General features: G+C 30.1%; 2 protein-coding genes and 1 long non-coding RNA gene across 4 annotated transcripts; 2 read left to right on the top strand and 1 right to left on the bottom strand.

Moving 5' to 3' along the window:
* Positions 1 to 2,125: 2,125 nt before the first annotated feature.
* LOC122518535 (ceramide kinase) lies at positions 2,126 to 12,504 on the bottom strand. Of its 2 annotated transcripts, none has more exons than XM_043637517.1 (9): positions 12,154 to 12,504; positions 6,924 to 7,175; positions 5,588 to 5,781; positions 4,890 to 5,070; positions 4,316 to 4,510; positions 3,690 to 3,842; positions 3,417 to 3,613; positions 3,099 to 3,268; positions 2,126 to 2,971 (listed from the first exon to the last, which is right to left on the bottom strand). In XM_043637517.1, the coding sequence occupies exons 1-9, from the start codon at positions 12,278 to 12,280 to the stop codon at positions 2,887 to 2,889; spliced, it is 1,554 nt and encodes a 517-aa protein (XP_043493452.1). In that variant the 5' UTR covers positions 12,281 to 12,504; the 3' UTR covers positions 2,126 to 2,886. The 2 variants fall into 2 exon arrangements, with proteins under 2 accessions (XP_043493452.1, XP_043493453.1); XM_043637518.1 differs by having other exon boundaries at positions 6,924 to 7,171; positions 12,154 to 12,242.
* Positions 12,505 to 12,707: 203 nt separating this feature from the next.
* LOC122518537 lies at positions 12,708 to 14,281 on the top strand. Its single transcript, XR_006304101.1, has 2 exons — positions 12,708 to 13,335; positions 13,499 to 14,281. It is a non-coding gene; the product is annotated as an uncharacterized LOC122518537 (long non-coding RNA).
* Positions 14,282 to 15,567: 1,286 nt separating this feature from the next.
* On the top strand, positions 15,568 to 21,023 carry LOC122518536 (inactive selenide, water dikinase-like protein). Its single transcript, XM_043637519.1, has 7 exons — positions 15,568 to 15,698; positions 15,987 to 16,285; positions 17,316 to 17,420; positions 17,574 to 17,835; positions 17,952 to 18,142; positions 18,226 to 18,470; positions 18,792 to 21,023. The coding sequence occupies exons 2-7, from the start codon at positions 16,000 to 16,002 to the stop codon at positions 18,942 to 18,944; spliced, it is 1,242 nt and encodes a 413-aa protein (XP_043493454.1). The 5' UTR covers positions 15,568 to 15,698; positions 15,987 to 15,999; the 3' UTR covers positions 18,945 to 21,023.
* The last annotated feature ends 90 nt before the right edge of the window (positions 21,024 to 21,113 follow it).

Raw genomic sequence — 21,113 nt, 5'->3', positions numbered from 1 at the left:
CTTGGTACATACTCGGTGCTTTTATAATGGCGATGATTAAAAGAATGTTACAAATCACCCTGCTGCCTTTTTTTTAATCTTATTAATTATCAACCTTTCAGCACCCATAAAAAAATATATCGTATTATCTATCCTTGTTCCCCATAAATTTATTATTTTCAGTTCAATTTCAAAATCAAAAGGAGATTACAAATGGAACAAAAATGGATGCGTTTTCTGTATTTCTCAAGAGGAATATAAAATTAAAACTAATAATAATAATAACGATGATAATAACAACACAACAACAACAACAACAACAACAACGATGACGACGAGGACAATAATATTTTGGTAAAAAGTGATGTATAATTTATTTCATTCGTAATTCATTGCACTGACGATTCCATGCTTTTTTTTCATCTATAATCGCGTATCATATATTCACCGTTTACAATCGAGAAATTTAATATATATTATTATATATATTTATTTGTTTATTTTAATATATATATAATAATAATATAATATTATTTTATAACGTATTACAATTTATCATCACAAAAAGGTCCGTTGAGTTTCTTTATAAATATATATATGTATATATGAATATATGTATATGGGTATGCGTATGTGTATGTGTATACAGTGACTTACAGAAATATTCGTAACCATTTCTCTACTGTCAATTTGAAACGTTTACAACGTTACAAGAAAGTATCAATTATTTAAAATTGATCGTAGTTGTACGAATTACTTTTGTGATTTATTTTATGTATGTATATACACACACATACATTATATATATATGCATGTATTTTTTAAATGTTATTTATCTGTTGTTTGTTTTCCTTAAATTTGTATTCATCTCTAAAAAATAATATTAATATTTAAATCGTCTTCTTCTTTATAAACGTGCGAATAAAAAACGCACGATACTAAATTACCATCGATTTTTCGAAGTATAATATTAATATCAGAGAGGCGTTGTCGTTTCGTTCGTTTAAGCGATCGTTTCTGATGTTTTCTTTTTTAAATATATCTAGATGTGTATAAAAAAAAAAATACATTAAAAAGAAACAAACCATACCATACAATTATTTTCTACGCTTCGTTTACATTAAAATAAAATATAAAAAGGAAACATTAATTTGATAGTTAATAAATTATAATAATTAGAATAGTTAAAATTTTGAATAAAATATTACCCAACGCGTTGATAATTTTTAATGAAATTGAATAAACAAATTATTTGTTATATATTTTCGACAATGTGTATATCAAAATTATTATTATGCATTTATAATATAATAATATAATTCTTTATGGTGTAGTATCGGTAAAAATGGTGGTACGAGGGGGGAAAACTGTCAAGTGCATCCCAATTGACTTCAAAAACTACGTTTGTAGTTGTACAAACTACAAATGTTATTTCAATTAAAAGAGCATTTTTTTCGTTCTTTCTTTTCTTTTCTTTTCTTTTCTTGGTCGTTTATAATTCGCACAACCATAAAACATTTTTTGTTTTTAATTTTTCTTAACGCTTCCTCTCTTTCTTTCTCTCTTTCTCTTTTTTTTCATATTTGTTTCTTTCTTTTTCATACAAAACACCAAATACAACGATAAGAAAATATAAAACACCATGTGTCTCAAGAGGTACATTATTATTTAAAAAAAAAAACAAAAAAATCTGATTTTAAATTTCATTATATAAGTTTAAACTATATTAAATTCGGAAGAGCTCTATTTTAAAATGATTAATACTCGTCGCAAATATTTTACTAAGAAAATTCTCGTATAAAATAATAATAATAATAATACATATCGTTAAATATAATCATTAACTTTGGAATGCCATTTGTTTTTTGTTTTTCTATCTTTTTTTTTTTGATTCGTACTGCAACATAAAAGGTTACAATTTTTATAAACGTTTAACCAAATTTTAACCAGAACAATATAAAATATGTATTCGTTCGCACCAACAACAACTAACTTGTTTACAACATCACAGTTGCATAAATTCGTCGAAGTCTTTTTTCTTTAGCGTACTTCGTAATTCGTTTTAACAATTCAAATGTTCTAATTGAAAATTTTCTCGACCCTGGAAGCATTCTAAAATCCTAAATTACTACTACAAAAGAGAGTATAAATAAGTCGAATTTTTATTTAATTTAAGTACGAAAATTGTTAAACACAGGCTCAATAATCACAGTTTCTGACCAATGTATTTTTTTCTTTTCTTTTTTTCTATTTTTTTTCTCCCCCATTCTAAATTCGATGAAATTGTGATAAGTTATAATTCATCAATCAATTTTTTTTCTTCTTCTCTCTTTTTTTTCTTTTTTCTGTTTCTTTAATTATATACAATGACTATTATATTATCATCACTTGTCACTATGTTCGATTCATTTATAAATCAGCCTATGTATAAATTCAGCAGTAATAATACTTACGATAATATAATATTAACGATTTTAATAGTAATATTAATAATAAATATAATAATAAAAATAATGGAGGAAGGTAATAATAATAATAATAATAATAATACTAATGTAACATAATTATCCGAAGAAGACCCTTTGAACAAAACAGAATCCTCTATTTGGGAAGAAATTCATTCAAATAAATATATTTATAATTCGAAAAGCACTTTAGAAATTTGATCTTAAGGACGTATTCGATGGTCAATTACTCGTCGAAAAAACTGATGATATACAAACCATTGATGATATACAAACCATTTGTTGAGGGCAAGCTTTTAAAGGAACTTTGTAATCTCGTATGCCATTTGCAAACCATCAAAATGATTCTAATAAACTTACTTTACTATCTTTCGTTCGTTACCCTTTCTTTTTCTTTTTTTATTGTATTAATAAATAAAACTAAACGTGTGTGTGTGTGTATTCACAGGGCACAAAAACAAGAGGACGAATCTCGAATTGAATCTTGAGCTCGTCTCGTGTAAACTTTCACCAACTGGCAGTGTACCCTAATAATTAATCACAAAATTAATGAATATTATAAATATATAAAATATACAAAATATAATAAAATATTAAATCATTATATGATTTGTTCCAACAATTGTAAACAAATTGATCGTTCCTATGATGTACCTTATTTTGACATTAGAATTATCTATAACTTCGCCGTCGCAGTTCCACACGCTAAGGCCTGCATTTCTCTGCGATCTTTGAACATTATTTTCAGTCTGCAAACGCAACGTTGGCAGGGCACGGAATGTGAATTCTCTTGCTCTGTAAACCTCGACGAAAGGTAGATCATACTGTAAACAAAAAATACTAATTAAATTAGGATCAAAATTTCAATGTAATTATTTAATATAATATTCATTTATTATATTTCAAATTCTATAATTATATATTTTCAAAAATATTAATATTAATGAATATTAGTAAGCGAATAAATCTTACCAGAGTTTTTTGTTTGCTAGAAAGTCTCAGTAACATTCTAATATTGTTTATGAAGGATGTGTGTCTTACTAAAATAACATCGACGCAACCATCACCTATGTGACAATGCGGGCTAAAACCCATTGGACTTCTCGAACAAGCGCATGACACATTCGCCCCGTTAACCATAAAAAATTTACCTTGGACCGTCAACCACCCTAGAGAATAAATTTATTATATTTATTATTACAAAATTAAATTAATGAACAATAATGAAATTGTTCTATTACTTACTTGAAATTTCTTTGTCGGGAACACTATTGTGCATATGTTGCAAACATCTAGAACAATTTTTCATGCATCTAGTACTAGCTGCCGGATGACAGGGATCCGAAAGTAATTGTATTTCACCTTCGTATCCTTTGTTTGCGATAATTTTTTTAAAACCTAGAAACAAAGAAAAAGACAAGAAACGTTATACCAAATATAATAATAATAATAATAATTTAATTGGTTTTTATCTTGCCCAGAAAATAAAATTATTAAAATAGGTGTCGTGGGAAGATTTATTAATTCGTCCAATCTTCCTACGACACCTGTTTTAATAATAATAATAATAATATTTAAAAGTAATCAACAAAATTGTTAACTGTTTTACTTCCGTATTCTCAGAACAAATATATACTTATAGCTTCCAGCATACGAATTGATGATTAATTTATAAGCATTCCTGCTAAGAAAGAATTTATCTTTAAACGTGATTTAATGATACTTACGAGAATTCAAATACATTTACATCCAAAGTATAAGTATCATTATCAAGAAGAAATAAGAAGAAAAAGAAGTTTGGAAGTTTTCAATGATACGTGGATATTAGAGATGCTAATTTTGTTTTTTCTATTTCTTTTTTTTTTATATACCAGAATAATCGTATCTTTGAGGACCCATCCATCGGAATTTCTCGCTGTCGCGTATGACGTCACCGAGGTATCCATAACTGAGGACACTAGCATAAAGCCTTAATAAGGAATGATTGCTATGGACGGAGGAAAGGTCCAAACCAGTGGTATCTCCAAAAATGATATGTATAGTCGCTGTTTGCACATCGGTAGTACCTAACAAAAAAACAAATAAAGTAAATAAAAAAGCGTTGAAAAAATATTCAAGATTGATATGTGTATAAAATTAAAATAAAAAAAGGACAACAATGATCAGCTAAATTTAAAAAAAAATATATTTATGCAATTGCTTACGAACTACAATCTAATTTTGAAGAATTATTGAACATAAATATTATACGAAGGGGGTCTCTAACATAAACTATAAGAGTAAATAAAAAAATGTTGAGAAATATGTAAAATGATTCGTGTATAAAATTCTATCTAATTTTCTATCTAATTTTGGAGAATTATTGAACGTAAATATTATATGAATGGGGTCTATAACATAAACTGTAGGGTTTATTTTGTAGGTATAAGTAAAGGAATAAAATACCATGCAAACTATAGGCCACAGTGTCGGTACTTCCACTAGGTATTACACCGACAGGTAAAGTAGGAGGTGGCAGTCTTGCCTCTGGGTCGTCTGGATCGATTTGTTGGTCCTTGGCAGCTCTCAAGACCAGACCATTGAAAACTTCGGCAAACGTACCGTCACCGCCAATACAAACGATCGCCTAAATTAACCAAAAATTTATCTACAGAAAAAACTAGAATGATGAATTTTTAGTCGAATGATATCCAATGTCAAGGTCGATGTTAGATTTATCGATCGATCGCGTCAAGTAAAACGAACGATTACTAGTTAGAAAGAAACTTTTTCAGATACGTCAATGTTACATTTATAACATGGCTATAGAATAATTGCATACTCGTTTAAAGTAAAAATAAGTAAGATAGAAAAGAAACAAAACAACCGATTAGAATCGATAAAAATATCGAACAACGTTAATCTTGGCATGTTTCATTTTTAATAAGAAAAGTTAAGTGGAACGCAATTAATTTCTAATGAAATATATCGATTTTTCGCTAGTTTACCATAGTTTTATCCACGTTCAACCGAAATAGATATTCAACGATAAGTGTTATGTGCTTTCATTCGTAGGAAAAAGAAAAAGAAAAAAGAAAAAAAAAAAATATAATATTAAAAATTGATTTATGATTTTATAATATTCAAAAAAATATGTTTCTTACGTGAAGGTCACTCAAATCTGACGTAAGCAGAGTATCGCGTATATGCCCAGCCCTTTCCGTGATAATCATTTTCGTTTCGATACCAGCAATGGTCATCAAAGGTTGCACATCTTTTTCCCATATTTTCAGTCCCTTCTTTTTACCACCTATAGGGTTCACGAATAACATCACTTTACGTGGACGATACGTCATACCTGAAACAATAAATATTGAAATAATTAAAACATTTTTTATTCGGCAACCCATTGCACACATTTATATTCTTTTATCTATTATATTTGTTTTTTGTACAGTAATCGGCATATAAACAAAATACATTGCTATAATTAATAAAAAAAAAATAAATAAAACATTAAATAAGTATATGAACAAAATTTATTGCTTGTCAAATTTATCGCGGAAATGCATTTCAACGTAAAACGACGATAAAGCGAAAAAAAATATATTATAATCATTTTAATTACGGTATTAGATATATGATTATTTTTCTTACCAAAAAAAAAAAAGAAAAAGAAGAAAAAAGAAATGATACTCGAGTTAGACGTTAGTTTTACGCTCAAGTATATTCTTACCGTTGAAAGGAGTAAAGATCATGAAAAATGCACGAATTACAAAACAATTGAGGTACAATTACTTTCGTGCTTACGTAAAACGTAAAATACATTCGAGTCTTGTTCCTCTCTCTCTCTCTCTCTTTTCTAAATGTACACGTGAAACAGACTAAAAATAAAGTTAACAATAAACCTAAACGCTGCTTCGATGTATTTTTATACTTTCGATTAGAAAAGAAAAAAAAACAGACGAGAGAAAAAAAACAAATATCAACGAGAAGAAAAAAATTAAAATAAAAAATAGGAGAGAAAAATAAGGAAACGGATTAAAATAAAATGCAAGTTGAAATTTTTGTTCGATGAAAACAACTACTCATCGTCGACGTACGTAATTGTTTTTTTCCAATCGATAACATAAAAATTGAATATAAGTGTCCCCGGTTAAAATTCCCAGGGACAATCGATCCTCAATCTTCTCTCGTTTATTCTTGAGTGAATAAAAAGAAGAAAAAAAAAAGGAGAAAACAGACTTCAAATAAAAACGTCGAGTTGGCGTGGTCGTCGATTGTCTCTCTCGCGAGGCGAGTTTTTTTCTTTCCCTCCCTTTTCTTCCTCTTTAATCTTATAATTAAACTTTGAAAAAAAAAAATTATCTTCATCGATGATAATAAATGATCGTTGTCATCGATATATTATATTCTCATTCCGAGAAAAGTGTCGCGCTGTTTTTCTTTCTTTCTAAAATATGAAATTATTAACATATGAAATGTTAAAAAGATACTCACTTAAAAGATAATTTCTAATAGTTTTGACCCAAGAAGCAACTTGACGAGGATCGGTGTGGCTCATGGTAACGCTATGATGACTCCATTTATTTTTCGGTCCTGCCACGGCATAATGCAATATGAAATTCGTTGGACAAACCGTTGGCGACGTGGGCGAAGTCGAAGTTTGTTTTTCCTTAACGTTAACGCCATGAATCCAATCATCTCCGTAACGTACGGCAAGAACGTCCGTCATTGGAAGCGACCATCTTGCTGAGAAAATGAAATTTCATTAAAATTTTATCTAACAACGATAAAATTTGAAACCATTCAAATGTGAACATTTGAAAAACACTTGCAAACAATTTTATTCTTAAATATATATCCTTGAATATATTTGTACGTGTGTGCGATTGAATACAAATATAATATAAATATAAATAAACGATTAATCGATACGATTTAATGAGATGATATCAAAGAACGATCGTAAATTTGTAATTTTACATTTTTCCTATTATTAGGAAAAAAAAACCAAAAAAAAATTGATAAAATTCAAGGAGTTACAAAAAAAAAAAGATCAGAATAATAGTCATCATATTTTTTTTGTCTCGTCATGTCACGAAAAATAATATAAATATTAATAAGTTCTTTTAATATTTATAATTGCATACGTGCCTTATCGGTAAGTAATAAGTAAGTATACGTGTATTTGAATTGATTATCTTGGAAACGGTTAGAATTTAATAAAAACGAATGATCAATATCGCTGATTTTATACTCAACGATTAGATTAGCCTTTTACATTATCACTCGAGAATATTGTTAAATAACAATTCTCGGACTTGTTAAACGGTAAAAAATAAATTCATTGAAATTCTATTAATCGAAATGAATGTGCGTCGTCGGTTAGAGATTAATTAAGAATTCAATTTATAATCAAAATACGAGGGTTCAATCGATGATTCGTCTAATTGGTTTATCTCGTCATTTCAATTAATTCACATCTAATTGATTCAAATAATTAATAATTATCTTTCAAATTATACTTTTTTTAAAATATATTTTAGATAACTATATCAAAATGAATAACAAGGAAGATAAGGAAAAATTATTATAACGAGGCTAAAAATAAATGATAAATAATATTTAAAAAGGAAACAAAGAAAAAAAGAGAAAATGATTGCTTCTGTTAAACGTCGGTACATGTGTACTAAATATATATATATAATCGAGATAAGCAAGATACATTCGACAAATAGCTTAAGTTAATCCATTGAAACGAGTTGTAAACGTATGTTTAACGTTAATCGAGTCACAGGTACTTGAAATTAAATTTAAGTGGATATCAAGTAAATACGTATATATAAAAAAAACCACAAAGAATAAACAAAAAAATAAATCATTTTCGTTTCCCCTACTCGTAATTTTGCTATTATAAAAATAAATTCCGATTGGAAAAATGAATGAAATTGGAAATAACATTGATTTATTTGCATACGTGCCGCATATATAATAATATATGCATATACACTTAAGATATGCGCTTTGTCTGACAATGGGGGGGGGAAGAGTGGACAAATCGAAAGTGTCCAATCGATTTATCATTATTTATTAGGCGTTGAACAAACGACGTTGCGGGGTGGTCTACCATACTCGTTAACGGTTCACTAACATCTGTCAATTATGCATGTATGCTGGTGGCAACTGGCATAACCGATCGTTAAATATTCTTTTTTCATTCGTGCCGCGAATACAAAACCAAAATCGATATTAAAAGTAATGCTGTTATACATACGAATAGAAATATGTAAAATCAAGAATTCGATTTTTTTCAATAAACGCGTCACGATCTCGTTAACAATTAATCTATCCGTAAGTTTCAATATATAAAAATGCAAATATAAATGGGAAAATTTTTATATGTTACACATGTACATACAGATTTTTTTATATTCTTTTTTTTTCAGTTTATAATCGCATCAACAACAACAAGGTCATTAGCGACATGTAACAATGCATAGCTGATCTAACATACCGATTTTATATAAAAATATTAGTAACGATAATAATAATAATAATAATAATAAACTGAAAACAAAGATATGCAATACTTATTGTGTATATATCTTCGCGAACATCTAACGAACATCAAATTGAACACTAACGAAGATGCGTTGAGCGAGTAATAAAAAAAAAAAATTACGTCAATCGCGTTACGTAAAAAAAATTTGTTTCTCATGCTAATGTCATTTTTTTTAAACGGTAATAAATATACGACACTTAATTTTAATTACCAAGTGTCTAGTATCTTTTTCTTTTCTATTTGTTTTGTTTTTTATTAATCTTCCAGTTTATATTACACGTTCTTTGTATTTGGGTGGGGGGCACCCTGTATGAACGAAAACACGTAACAAACGTTATTCGAATAAATATTTTCAATTGAAAAATTACATTGAAATTTGTTTGTTTGTTTGTTTTTTTTTCTTTCTTTCTTGCAACAGTATCGTCGTTGCGATATTTTCAACTCTTTCGCGTGTTCTTTAATATTTTAATGCTAACGTTAAGCCGTTAAAAGTCGAAGGCCGTTCAAACAAGTTTTTCGTCGAAAAAGAAAAAAGAAACAGTAGTAAGGCCTTTCGCTATAAAAATATTCTTCACTGAATCGGTTATTTCCTTCTGGGGTCATGCGTTCCATTTCAAACTAATTGCCGGTAAATAAGTGCATACTTATGCACTTATTTATAATATACAGGGTGTCCCACATAATTCTAGTCACCTGACAAAGAAATACTTTAAACAAAACTTGATCTCGTTCTCGTGTTGATTTAATTGAAAATTTTGTTGAAAGATAATTTCGTAAGTAATTAAATTTCGTAACTGTTTTGAATAAACGCATCGATAATAAATTATAAGATTTTATAAATCAAATTTAAAATTCGAAAGATACAAACAAAAAAAATACACGCGGAAAAATTTGAAATGTTTTTTTTTAATGAATATTAATTGATCGACTGATAAACTCGTTTGGTTTCATATTCGCGAAAGCGGAAGTTCAGTTCGACTTGAAGTACCCAACCGACCTCGGCCCCTTTTCTTCGATAAATTTTAAAACAACGAATCAATTTATCATTCATCGTACGATTTTATGACACCGTGATCCGATATGAGTAAGCTAGTCGGAGTCTCGTGTAAATAAAAAATATTTCTTTCCGCGTTGCGTGAGGATAATATTAAACGACGCGTTTGACCCCCAACATAATATAACAATAGCAAAACACTAGAAAATACTGACGCGCCTTTTTTTCAGTATCACCGTTTTATTATCCATTTTTTATTATATGCATACTTTCCATTATAATTTAGTTAATTAAATGTTATATACCCGTTTATGCAATATTCTTCTTACATTGTTCTATTTTTCTCTTAATTCGTTGTACAACACTTTGAACACTATTATTAAACAATAGTTATTATTATTTAAACAATTAGAATTTTTTCTCTCTCTTAAACATTATTATTTAAATAATAATTATTATTATTATTAAACAAACAGAAACAGAAAATACATGGTTCATTTGAAAAGAATTGACCCTTGGCACAAAAACTTCTATTTTTATTCTTTTTTTTTTCTTTGTTCTTCTTTCTTTTTCTAAATAAAAATGAGTTTGACCGATATAAATTTTGCTTTGTATGTTAGGTTGAAAACTTTTCAACGTAATCGTAACATAAATCGTAAAAAAAGAAAAAGAAAAGAAAAGAAAAAGTGGATAAGTTAGTATGTAGTATTGATTAAGAGAGGAAGTAGAACGGTATGTAAATCGAATTATTCAAGGACGTAACTCGTGCACGTATCGACACATGTTTTGACGTCCACGTGACTGGACCGCCTAATTGTAAGTGTCGGATACTCTTCGATTGTTTTTTTATCTCCTCCACTCTTGAGAATCATATATAATTTATATTTTTATACGAGCACACACATACACGTACATAAATACGTAAACGCATACGCGTGCACGCATGCATTTATCAATTTTCTGAAATAATATTTTCCAATTCCATACTTCATTTTTGCTTCTTTTTTTTATTATATATTTTTTTTATATATTTTCTATTTCTTCTCGTTTAAATAATAAAAATAATATGAAAATATGACGACAGCGATAAAATCGCTATACATATATTTACGATTTGAATTGACAACTACTACAAAGAGTAATCTTCTTCCTAGCAGTGTCGTACAAATGAAAGGGCAAGGTCAAGCAACAGCAGTGAAACATTTTCTCGGTGACGACCCAGTTCCATCATTCCTTTCATTCAAGAACGCTTTAGCATTAGCGCGAACCTTCCAAACGCGAATTCATTTTATTTCAATTATTCTAAACGATATTATTTATCTAATTTTATTCTTTATATCATACACGACAATATAATATTTCAATTAAATCAAACAAATATTACGTAAATGACGTATCTAATCAACAAATTATTATCTTACGATCAAAAATTACTTTTAATTAGTCGAAAATTTTGAAAACCCTAGATAACTAACGATTAATCTTATCTACCTTTTCTCTCCCTCTCTCTCTCTCTCTCTCTAAAAATTAATCACCATTTTCGATACCGATTTACAAATATTAGTCAATTGATTAGAATATAAAATATGTATATAAAAATTAATATTATACCCGATAATATTTCTAATGCGTTCGATAATTTTCCCCAATGTCGTTTTATCTTTTACGAAAACTAAATTTACGGAAAGAAAAGTATGCCCCTTGCCTTGATTTTTCAGCGTTAAGCGAAAAACATTTGCAAAACGAAAAATTAACGTAATTAATTATTCCCACGAAATATAAAAAGAAAAAAAAAGGAAAAGCAAAAGAAATCGGATGAAAGGGAAGATGCGATATAAATCTTTCGCTTTCACGATCAACCGGAAGAGAAATGTTAACGCGAGAAACAAAAAAGAATAATAAAACGAACGTGTAAAAAGAAAGAAAGAAAGAAAACAAAAATAAACATCTCATCCCGAAGAAAAATATTCGAAAGCACGGACATCGTGTTTGTTTCTCCCCCCCAATCCGATATCGAAAATAAAGTGGTTTGAAAAGAAGCGAATGAAAAAGAAAAAAGAAAAAAAGCACTTAGGAAAAATATCTTACGTTTGTTTTTATATCCATACCTCGAAATAAGTGTATGCTACGCAATATAAAATATAAATCTCGTAGTATCGTATCGGACTTACTATAAGGTGGTCTTTCCGTTTCCCAGATGAGGGTGCCACGATGAAAATACACGCGACATCTCTTTTTCTTAACAACGAAGGTATTCAGCAGTACAGATTTCGACGAGTTATCAGCAACGTCTTGCATTTTTATTTTTTTCTTGCTCGTTACAAACTTATCTCTTAATTAAAAACCCTTTCCTATCTCTCTCTCTCTCTCTCTAAATTAGAATTTATCTCTTTGATTAAACAAAAGAAAATAAGAAAGTAAGAGATCTGTAATGATAAATCGTTTGGACGACAACTGGCACCCGAAAACACTTGACAACATTAACAACGCGACTATAACGCAACAAGAATTAATAATAATAATAATAATAATAATAATAATAATAATAATAATTAAAAGCACGGGGGGGGGGGAAACAACGTTGGTCACGTTGTCAACGAGAAGAACAAGACGACATCGTTTGGTAGTGCGATCGATCCGCGCAAACACTGTCTACGAGGCCGGCCGCCGTACTTGTTAGGAATCAGTCTCGTTGCAAATGGAGAGACAAAGATAGATAGATAGATAGATAGATAGACAGATAGATAGAGGAAGAGAAAGAGAAATAGAAAAGGAATTAGAGGGAGATAGACAATCGAAAATCGGGAAAGCCGTGCACGAAAACTAGGTCGGAAGGTAAACTCGCGAGAATGCAGTCTTTCCCGCACACCGTTTCGCAGTCTACTGCACTCTACTGCACGACTATGCTCGACACACGATTAGGATAGCACTCTGTTACTATACACATCATACTTTACTACTAAGGTACTACTATACATCACCACCACCACTACTACCACCACCACTACTACCACTAACACTGTTATTAGTCTGACTTTTTCTTCCAATGTTTTCTTCCTATTAGTATTTTTCTACTACTCTGCTGCTGCTGCTGCTGCTCCTGCTGTTGCTGATGTTAATATGACTACCTATGCTGTTACGTTTGCTGGTGCTACTACTACTGCTGCCGCTACGGCAGCAAATAGTCGACTGATTTATCCTTCTTTGCCTTTCGCGATACGCAAACAAACCTACTGCTTCTTTGTGTTTCACGGAAAAAGAGACAAGAACGGTGACATTAAGTAGGGAGAATGATTCAAGAAACTTTCGGAAAAGGAAAAAAGATATGGGTTTTAAAGATTTAATGTTGAAATGTAATAACTGTGTTGTATATAATTTTTATACTCTCTATGTTTTGTTTTGTATTTTATTTAGAGTTTAGTTTCAAAATTATTCATCAAAATTATTCATTCAAAAATAGAAAATTATATTGATCCATGGATGTATTAAGTTGTTTAAATATTTATCATTTTACAGTGCAAATAATCGATAAACAAAATTCCTAATTTACCGACTGACCGATCACTCGTTTGGTATCTCTTTTTTACGAAAGGTGTCGCTAGTAGCGGTTTTAACTCGTGTCGGTAAAGTAGATTTCCTATTAATGAAACAAGTTTTCAGACTTAATACTGACAGTAAGTATTGATAGTAGAATATGTTTTGCATATTTTCTTTATTGCGGTCGCGTCGGTGTTAGATTTTCTCATTTTATTTTATTTTTTATTCGTATTTATTTTACTTCGTAAAATATATAACTCATGTTTGAGTTATTAATATCGCGAATCAATGCCGTGCAATAGAAATATCAATGAATAGTATAGTAAGTAATTTCTGAATATTGGGAGACTTTTACAATCAGATATACTTTGTTTTTCCTCGTACACTTGCCTTCGTTCGAACGAACGACGACAAAATTAAACTATCGAGATACAAATCTATTTTTAATATCGTACATTAGCGTAAATTAGTTTTTATTTTTCGAATAAAAAATAAATTAGAATAAATCATTTGTAATGAATTTATTTAACCATAGTTTGTTAATCCGATACGAGTAGTAAATGAAATTGAAAAATGAATTTCTTTTGAGTGTATCTGATTGACAGCGAATAATCTTCGACGTGTGGTTGTTGGAAAGAACTCTTGGAACTCTCGGAACTCTGCATGAACAGAGTGTTATCGAGTATTTTGCGCGGGAAACATTGTAAAGAAAGAAAGAAAGAGAAAGAGAAAGAAAGAAAGAAAGGAAGAAAGAAAGAAAAAGAGAAGGAAAGAGAGACGAGTTCTACGATCGCTTGGCGAACGAGCAGCATTCCAAGACGACCATCGCCCGCATACTATACTCTGCCAACGACAGTTCGCCAATGAATATCGTAATCGTGTTAAAATGATTACAATCGTATTAAAGTAAGTTAAACGTATCTTTTTACAATTTTACAAAAGGATACGTTTAATAAAAAAAAAAGAAAAAAAAACAAATATTTTATTGCATTTACACAATGTCGCATAAAACAAATTAACAAAAATAAAACAAAAAAAAGAATTTCTTTTTATTATCCGTAAAACCGAAATATTTCTTCTGATATTAATTATTATTTTTAAGTCACAGTTTATTTTTAAATAATGTTCCTTCAAGATTCAATATGATTGAGAAAAATAATCAAATGTTTATTATTGAGAACCACTGTCGGAGACGTCGGACCAGTGATTGTCGTTATATTCGTACAAGAAAAATAAAAGTATAGTGATATTTGTAGGGATAAAATTTAAACTAATAAATATCTTCGACAAAGGATATTTGAGAGTACTTAAATTACTCGGTATAAAGAAATTTATGGATCTATCAAACCGTGACATATTCGATTAACCGGCATTACTCATATGTCTGAATACGAGTCTGCAATGGTAGCGTATAAGAATAGCTTACGTTTACACGTTTCGTATTTTCGTAGAGTCTTAAAATCGGCATCTGTATAAATATCTATACATTGTTATAAAATAATAGAAGAATATTTTAACATCGTTGTATTACAACATTCGTAACAATTGCATTTAGAAATATAAACACAATAATTTCGTATTATAAAAATCCCTAATATTATTATACTATTACATATGAATAAAAAAAAAAAGAAATTGTAAAATAATTTATTGATTATAAAATAAATGAAATATAAAAAGAAAAGAACAAAAATTTCTCTCAATAGTTTCGTCGAATTCCAAAATATATTTACCCGCGTATAAAATTTCCCTCGATTATTCGGCAATGCGTCGTTCGAACTTTGGATGAGTGAAGCATATGTAAGAAGGAAAGAGAGAAACGGCAGTCTAGAATAGTAGTGTTAAAATGAATCACGAGTTAGTTTAGTTCCTGGGGCGAAAGGATGCTCTAGATACGTACCTGAGAAATTAGTAAGTAATGCGCATGTTCCAATTCGAAAGGACCAATGAAGAAAGTGCAAGGGCACGGTAGGGGCATCGTGGGGGCTCACGGTGGCCTTGCGCGTTCTCTCAGCTTCGTGAACGTTGGAGGTACGTCCATTTTGTCAACGTATACGATCCCGGCTAGTCGACGCCGGTGTAGAGTATAATTCACGTTCGATGCGAGTTCACAGGACGGCGGGGGTATAGTGTGGTGTAGAGTCAATCGCGAGCAGTGGCTGTCTGTCGGCGGCGTACGGTATCGCATCGTTTACGTCTTTTCTTTGATTCGTTGAGAGAGGAGGAGAGAAATACGATTACAATTATTCATCATAAACGCGCGTGTGAGAACCTTCAAATAATTCTAGTATCATCTTCAAGATTGTTAAGATTATCGGCTGTTTATAACCGTGATAGGGAATTGTCGGATTAAAAGAAATTTTATTTTTTGTTCGTTCTCTCTCTCTCTCTCTCTCTCTTCTCTTCTCTCTCCCTCTCTCTCTCTCTCTTACTTTCATCTTGTCCGTATCGCGTCTTCTTTTTCGAGATTTCGGTACAAGATGGCGGATATACAGGGAACCCCAGTCGCTCAGGACGCCCTGTCCGTCGTACAGCTGGAACTTGGTGGTAATCCAAATGCCTTGGCGTTGCGCAGGCCGTTCGACCCGGTGGCACATGATCTTGATGCGACCTTCCGCTTAACGCGGTTTGCCGATCTTAAAGGATGAGGGTGTAAAGTCCCTCAGGAGGTTCTTGGGAAACTCCTAGAGGGACTACAGGCAGACGATAATGCCGCACAGGATCATGAACATGCCCACTTTATGCATATGGCCATTCCGCGCATCGGTGAGTTTACATTATGCTTATGCGTAATTAATCACACGCTCATGTGCGCGCGTTCGCGCTCACTCACACACTTACTTCACTGTGAACACAATGTGCGAGAGTACTTCTGAATACACGAGTACTCAACATGATTGTGTAAGAATTACATCTTTTTATGCATATACGATAATAATGTTTTATTTTTTTTACTTCATTTTTAATCTTTCTTTTTTTTTTTATAAATTTCATGATATTTTATTTCTGCAATTAAATTCCATCCTTAGATTTGATTTACTAAATATTTATGTACATTTTCAGTCTAATTGATTCTTACTTTTATATATATATATATTTTTTTTTTTCTTTTTTACTTTTCAATGCGGATTTCGTGTATTTTCATATTTAATATTGCAATTATTAAGTTAATTATTAAGTTAAGATATAAATTTGATTTGGAAAACGACGCGGAAGTTTTTGGATAATTCATACAAACTGATCGATCGCGATAGGAAAATTCCATTATAAAGAATAGGTTAGGGGCACGAATACATTCGATCCATCCCTATTCAATATGGCGGCGAATGCAAACCATCTCCCGCCTCTTTTCTCCCACGCTTCCGGAAGTATAGGTGTTCTCAACCTCATCGTATGAATTATTGGCGCGCTATATAATTAACGTTATGAAATATAACATCAAATTTTTAATATATATATATTTTTTTTAAATATAATTGTCTCTTCTGTAACTGCTATGCATAATTATATAGATGTAATTATAGAAATATATTATTTAATTAATAAATATAAATATAACATAATAATTTTTATAATTCCTGCCAATACAGTAGAATACTTAAAATTTAGTCGAGTATTCTAAAGAACAGCAGGTAGAAAAATATTTCGAAATTTTCCATACTGAGATACTTTCAATTGGTATTCCAGTGCTGTCGAATTTCTTACAAATTAATTTTATAATTTTCTTTCTTTTTTTAAAAATTGTATTTAAATTTTTTAATCGTGAGATTGTATCTAATGAATTGTATTGTTACAGGCATTGGTATGGATTCCTCCGTAACTCCTTTAAGACACGGCGGACTTAGCTTGGTACAAACGACAGACTTTTTTTATCCGCTAGTTGATGATCCCTACATGATGGGTAAGAGATATATATGCATCGATACGAGTAACATGGAACCAAATTCTTGAATTTATTTTTATAAGTATATCCTTTCTGATACTTAATAGTTGAAATTTCTTCAAAGTTTATTTAACAATTTCTGTTAGCACTTTTATTGGAGTATGTTTTCAGGAAAGATTGCTTGCGCCAATGTCATCAGTGATTTGTACGCTATGGGTGTTACCGAATGTGATAATATGTTAATGTTGTTGGGCGTCAGCACAAAAATGACAGAGAAAGAACGGGATGTAGTTGTTCCTTTAATTATGAGAGGTTTTAAAGATTCAGCATTGGAAGCTGGAACAACCGTTACCGGTGGTCAAACTGTTGTTAATCCTTGGTGTACGATAGGTGGTGTCGCTTCTACTGTTTGTCAACCAAATGAATATATTGTGTATGTTGAAAATTAATATCTCGTTGCGATGTGATTATACTTTTAATATTATTTGTCGTAATGAAAAGATAAAATGATAGTTACTAATTTATAATAAGCATTTAAAATCTATGTAGACCAGATAACGCAGTTGTTGGCGATGTACTTGTATTGACGAAACCTCTTGGTACGCAAGTAGCTGTTAATGCGCATCAATGGCTAGACCAACCAGATCGTTGGAATAGAATTAAACTTGTTGTTAGCGAAGATGATGTACGAAAGGCTTATCAACGAGCGATGGATAGTATGGCACGTTTAAATAGAATAGGTATGTTGTGAAAAAAATAATATTTTAATTACATCGTATTGTATAAGCGCGTAATAAATATTTTGGAAAAACTATAATTGCAGCTGCGAGATTGATGCATAAATATAATGCACATGGAGCGACAGATGTTACGGGCTTCGGTCTCTTAGGACACGCGCAAAATCTAGCGAAACATCAGAAAAATGAAGTCTCATTTGTTATTCATAATTTACCTGTTATTGCCAAAATGGCAGCAGTAGCTAAAGCTTGCGGTAATATGTTCCAATTACTTCAAGGACATTCAGCTGAAACGAGTGGCGGGCTTCTTATATGCCTTCCTCGAGAACAAGTACGTTTCTATATTTATGTATTTAATTTTTTGTCGTATAATACGCCTGCTTATACAGTAGAGTATTATTTTTAATTTAATATTCTAAAGAAAGGCAGGTAGATGAACGTTTAGAAAAACCCATGCTAATTTGCTAACTAATAAGCATTTTAGTGTTGTCAATTTTCTTACAAATTAATTTATTATTTATCCTTTAATATTAAAAGCATTATGTGTGCCATACTGTTGTTCGTAAAAGAACATGTAGGTACATGCGATGCATTTAATGTTATTCATAAATATTTTAATGATTTTTACAAAATATTTATTTCTACAAATTAGGCAGCTGCATATTGCAAAGATATAGAAAAACAAGAAGGATATCAAGCATGGATAATTGGTATCGTGGAAAAGGGAAATCGTACTGCTAGAATAATCGACAAACCTAGAGTTATCGAAGTTCCAGCGAAAGAAAAGGATGGAGAACTCTGGTAATAAAAAGACCAGAACATTCTCAATCGTTCATTTTTAAACATTTATAATATTAATAGATGGCACACGAGAACACCACACAACACATGATTAATTAATTAATAACGTTATCGAACCACACGTGCTGAATTGAAAAAACTTAAAGAAAGCCTTCACTTTAAATCAATTTCATTTTCACTTTTTTGCTTTCGCATCACAGATATGCATTATCCATTTTCTTCTTCTTCTTTTCTTTTTTAAATGGATAAATTATATAAAAATTTGTTTTCTACAAACAAACAAAGAAAATTCAATCATATTTGAAAACTTGATTTAAAAATCGACCAAATGTTTCTCGATAATATTTCGAGTCTCAATCGTTGATACTTTCGTAGAAAAGTATTGTTAAAAGTAATTCGATTATTATGATGAAAATGGGATTGGGGGGAGGGGAGGGGGGGAAGAAAAAGACAAATTATAGGACTAAAGAGGAAAAAACACATATGTACTATGATTAGTTAATAATTAAGTAAACACACAAATAAGTATAGCTTAAGGTAGCACTAGACTAAACTATGCTTTTATTGCATTTGATCAAACTGGCAATATACTGTGAGTGAAAAAGAAAGAAAGAAATAATATTGATTGAAGATTCTTATTACTGAGAAGAGTCTTAAAAAAAATTAAGAAACAAACAAACAAATAATAAATCACAATCGCAGAATGTATAGATATGTATATTTTAAGAATGATAAAATACAATAGAGACTCGAGTAATGTAAGATGAGAAAGGCTGTTTTAATAAGTAATATTGACTTATTTTATATGATAATAATGATGAATGGTAATGATGATGAAGTATGATCAAATAATTGGGAAAATTTTGACTATAATAATAATATCTCTCAAAATGTATTTGTATGTATTTGTAAAGTTCTAATCAGTGGCAAGATTTCGAAATAATTCTGAATCCCTGACGCGAATTATATCAATTTTGAGGAAGGTGATATTCGTCATAATGATTGATTGACTTATATATGGTTAAAAAGGAAATGAAAATAAATCAAAAACTTTAATCCTAGAGAGTCTCTATTGGGGATGTAAGAATTTATATTCGTAGAATGTTGTACACATGTTTGTACTTGAAAGATTGTAAGAAAGATAATCTTACAAGAAAAAAATAAAAAAAAGAAAAAAAAATAGATATATTAAATAATGAAGTTCGCAATGATGATATGGGACATTTGTAAACGAAGGGATGGGATTTACAAAGCTAGAAAAAGTTTATCGAGTAAATGTAAAAAAAAAAGAATGCCCATGGTTCACATATGATGATGTTTTATATAAAAAAAAAAAACAGAGACGTGCAAAAAATTATTTTCGAATTAAATCAGAAATAATTCATTAATTTTTTACATTTACCGTGTTTATATTTCATTGTTCTTAACTGAAATATGGATTTTTTTGTGTACTGTAATAATATAATTATTGTAAAAATGAATAATCAATGTTGGACATATTTTATCGATAAGATAATAGGGGAAATCAAATTTAATTTAAACAGAAAAAAAAAAATAAAGCGTGAAGATATAAGAAAAGGACAATTAATTCTGTTAGCTGACTTTTTGAACGTCTCTGTTGAAAAAAAAAGAAACATTGAAGTCTTCTTTTGTGAGAGAAGACTTCAATGTTTTCCTCTGCTAATGTTCGTTCTCTTTGCTTGTTAGTTTTTCTAATAATATGAAAAATTTATTTAATAATAACAATAATAATAAGGAACAACAAATTGAAAAACATGAATACGAATAGTACAAGAAGAAATGCTCATAAAAACAATTGGAATTGTTGAGTCTGCAAAGAAACGATCGTTTTAGCGGGGGAAATATAATAAAAGAAATAAAATGCGGCCTCTCGTTTAGGTCAATCTAACAACAACCTCTGTTCTAATGGATATAAGGCCTTTTAATTATTGTCTCGTTACATATATACATACACGCTTTTGATAAATTCAAAAAAAAAAAAGAAAAAAAAAAAGGAAACCCGGCACAGGCCCTAACGTTGTATTACTTTTTCATATGAATAAAGTGCTACTTTGTCAATAAATTAATCGAATATTTTTACATCACGAATTTTCGTAATCTTACCTGTTACGTTATACAATTAATTGAATATTACAATTTTTATTTGAAATAT

Source organism: Polistes fuscatus, unplaced genomic scaffold, assembly GCF_010416935.1.
Source record: "Polistes fuscatus isolate 324 unplaced genomic scaffold, CU_Pfus_HIC Scaffold25, whole genome shotgun sequence".
Lineage (NCBI taxonomy): Eukaryota > Metazoa > Arthropoda > Insecta > Hymenoptera > Vespidae > Polistes > Polistes fuscatus.
This window is presented reverse-complemented; position numbering and strand designations above follow the sequence as displayed.

Excerpts from the sequence above, each read along its gene's own strand:
- LOC122518535 (XM_043637517.1), bottom strand. The coding sequence starts at position 12,280 with ATGCAAGACGTTGCTGATAACTCGTCGAAATCTGTACTGCTGAATACC. Across the intron at positions 5,071-5,587 it reads CAGATTTGAGTGACCTTCAC|GCGATCGTTTGTATTGGCGG; the intron begins GTAAGAAACATA and ends TGGTTAATTTAG. Across the intron at positions 3,843-4,315 it reads TCAAAGATACGATTATTCTG|GTTTTAAAAAAATTATCGCA; the intron begins GTATATAAAAAA and ends CTTTGTTTCTAG.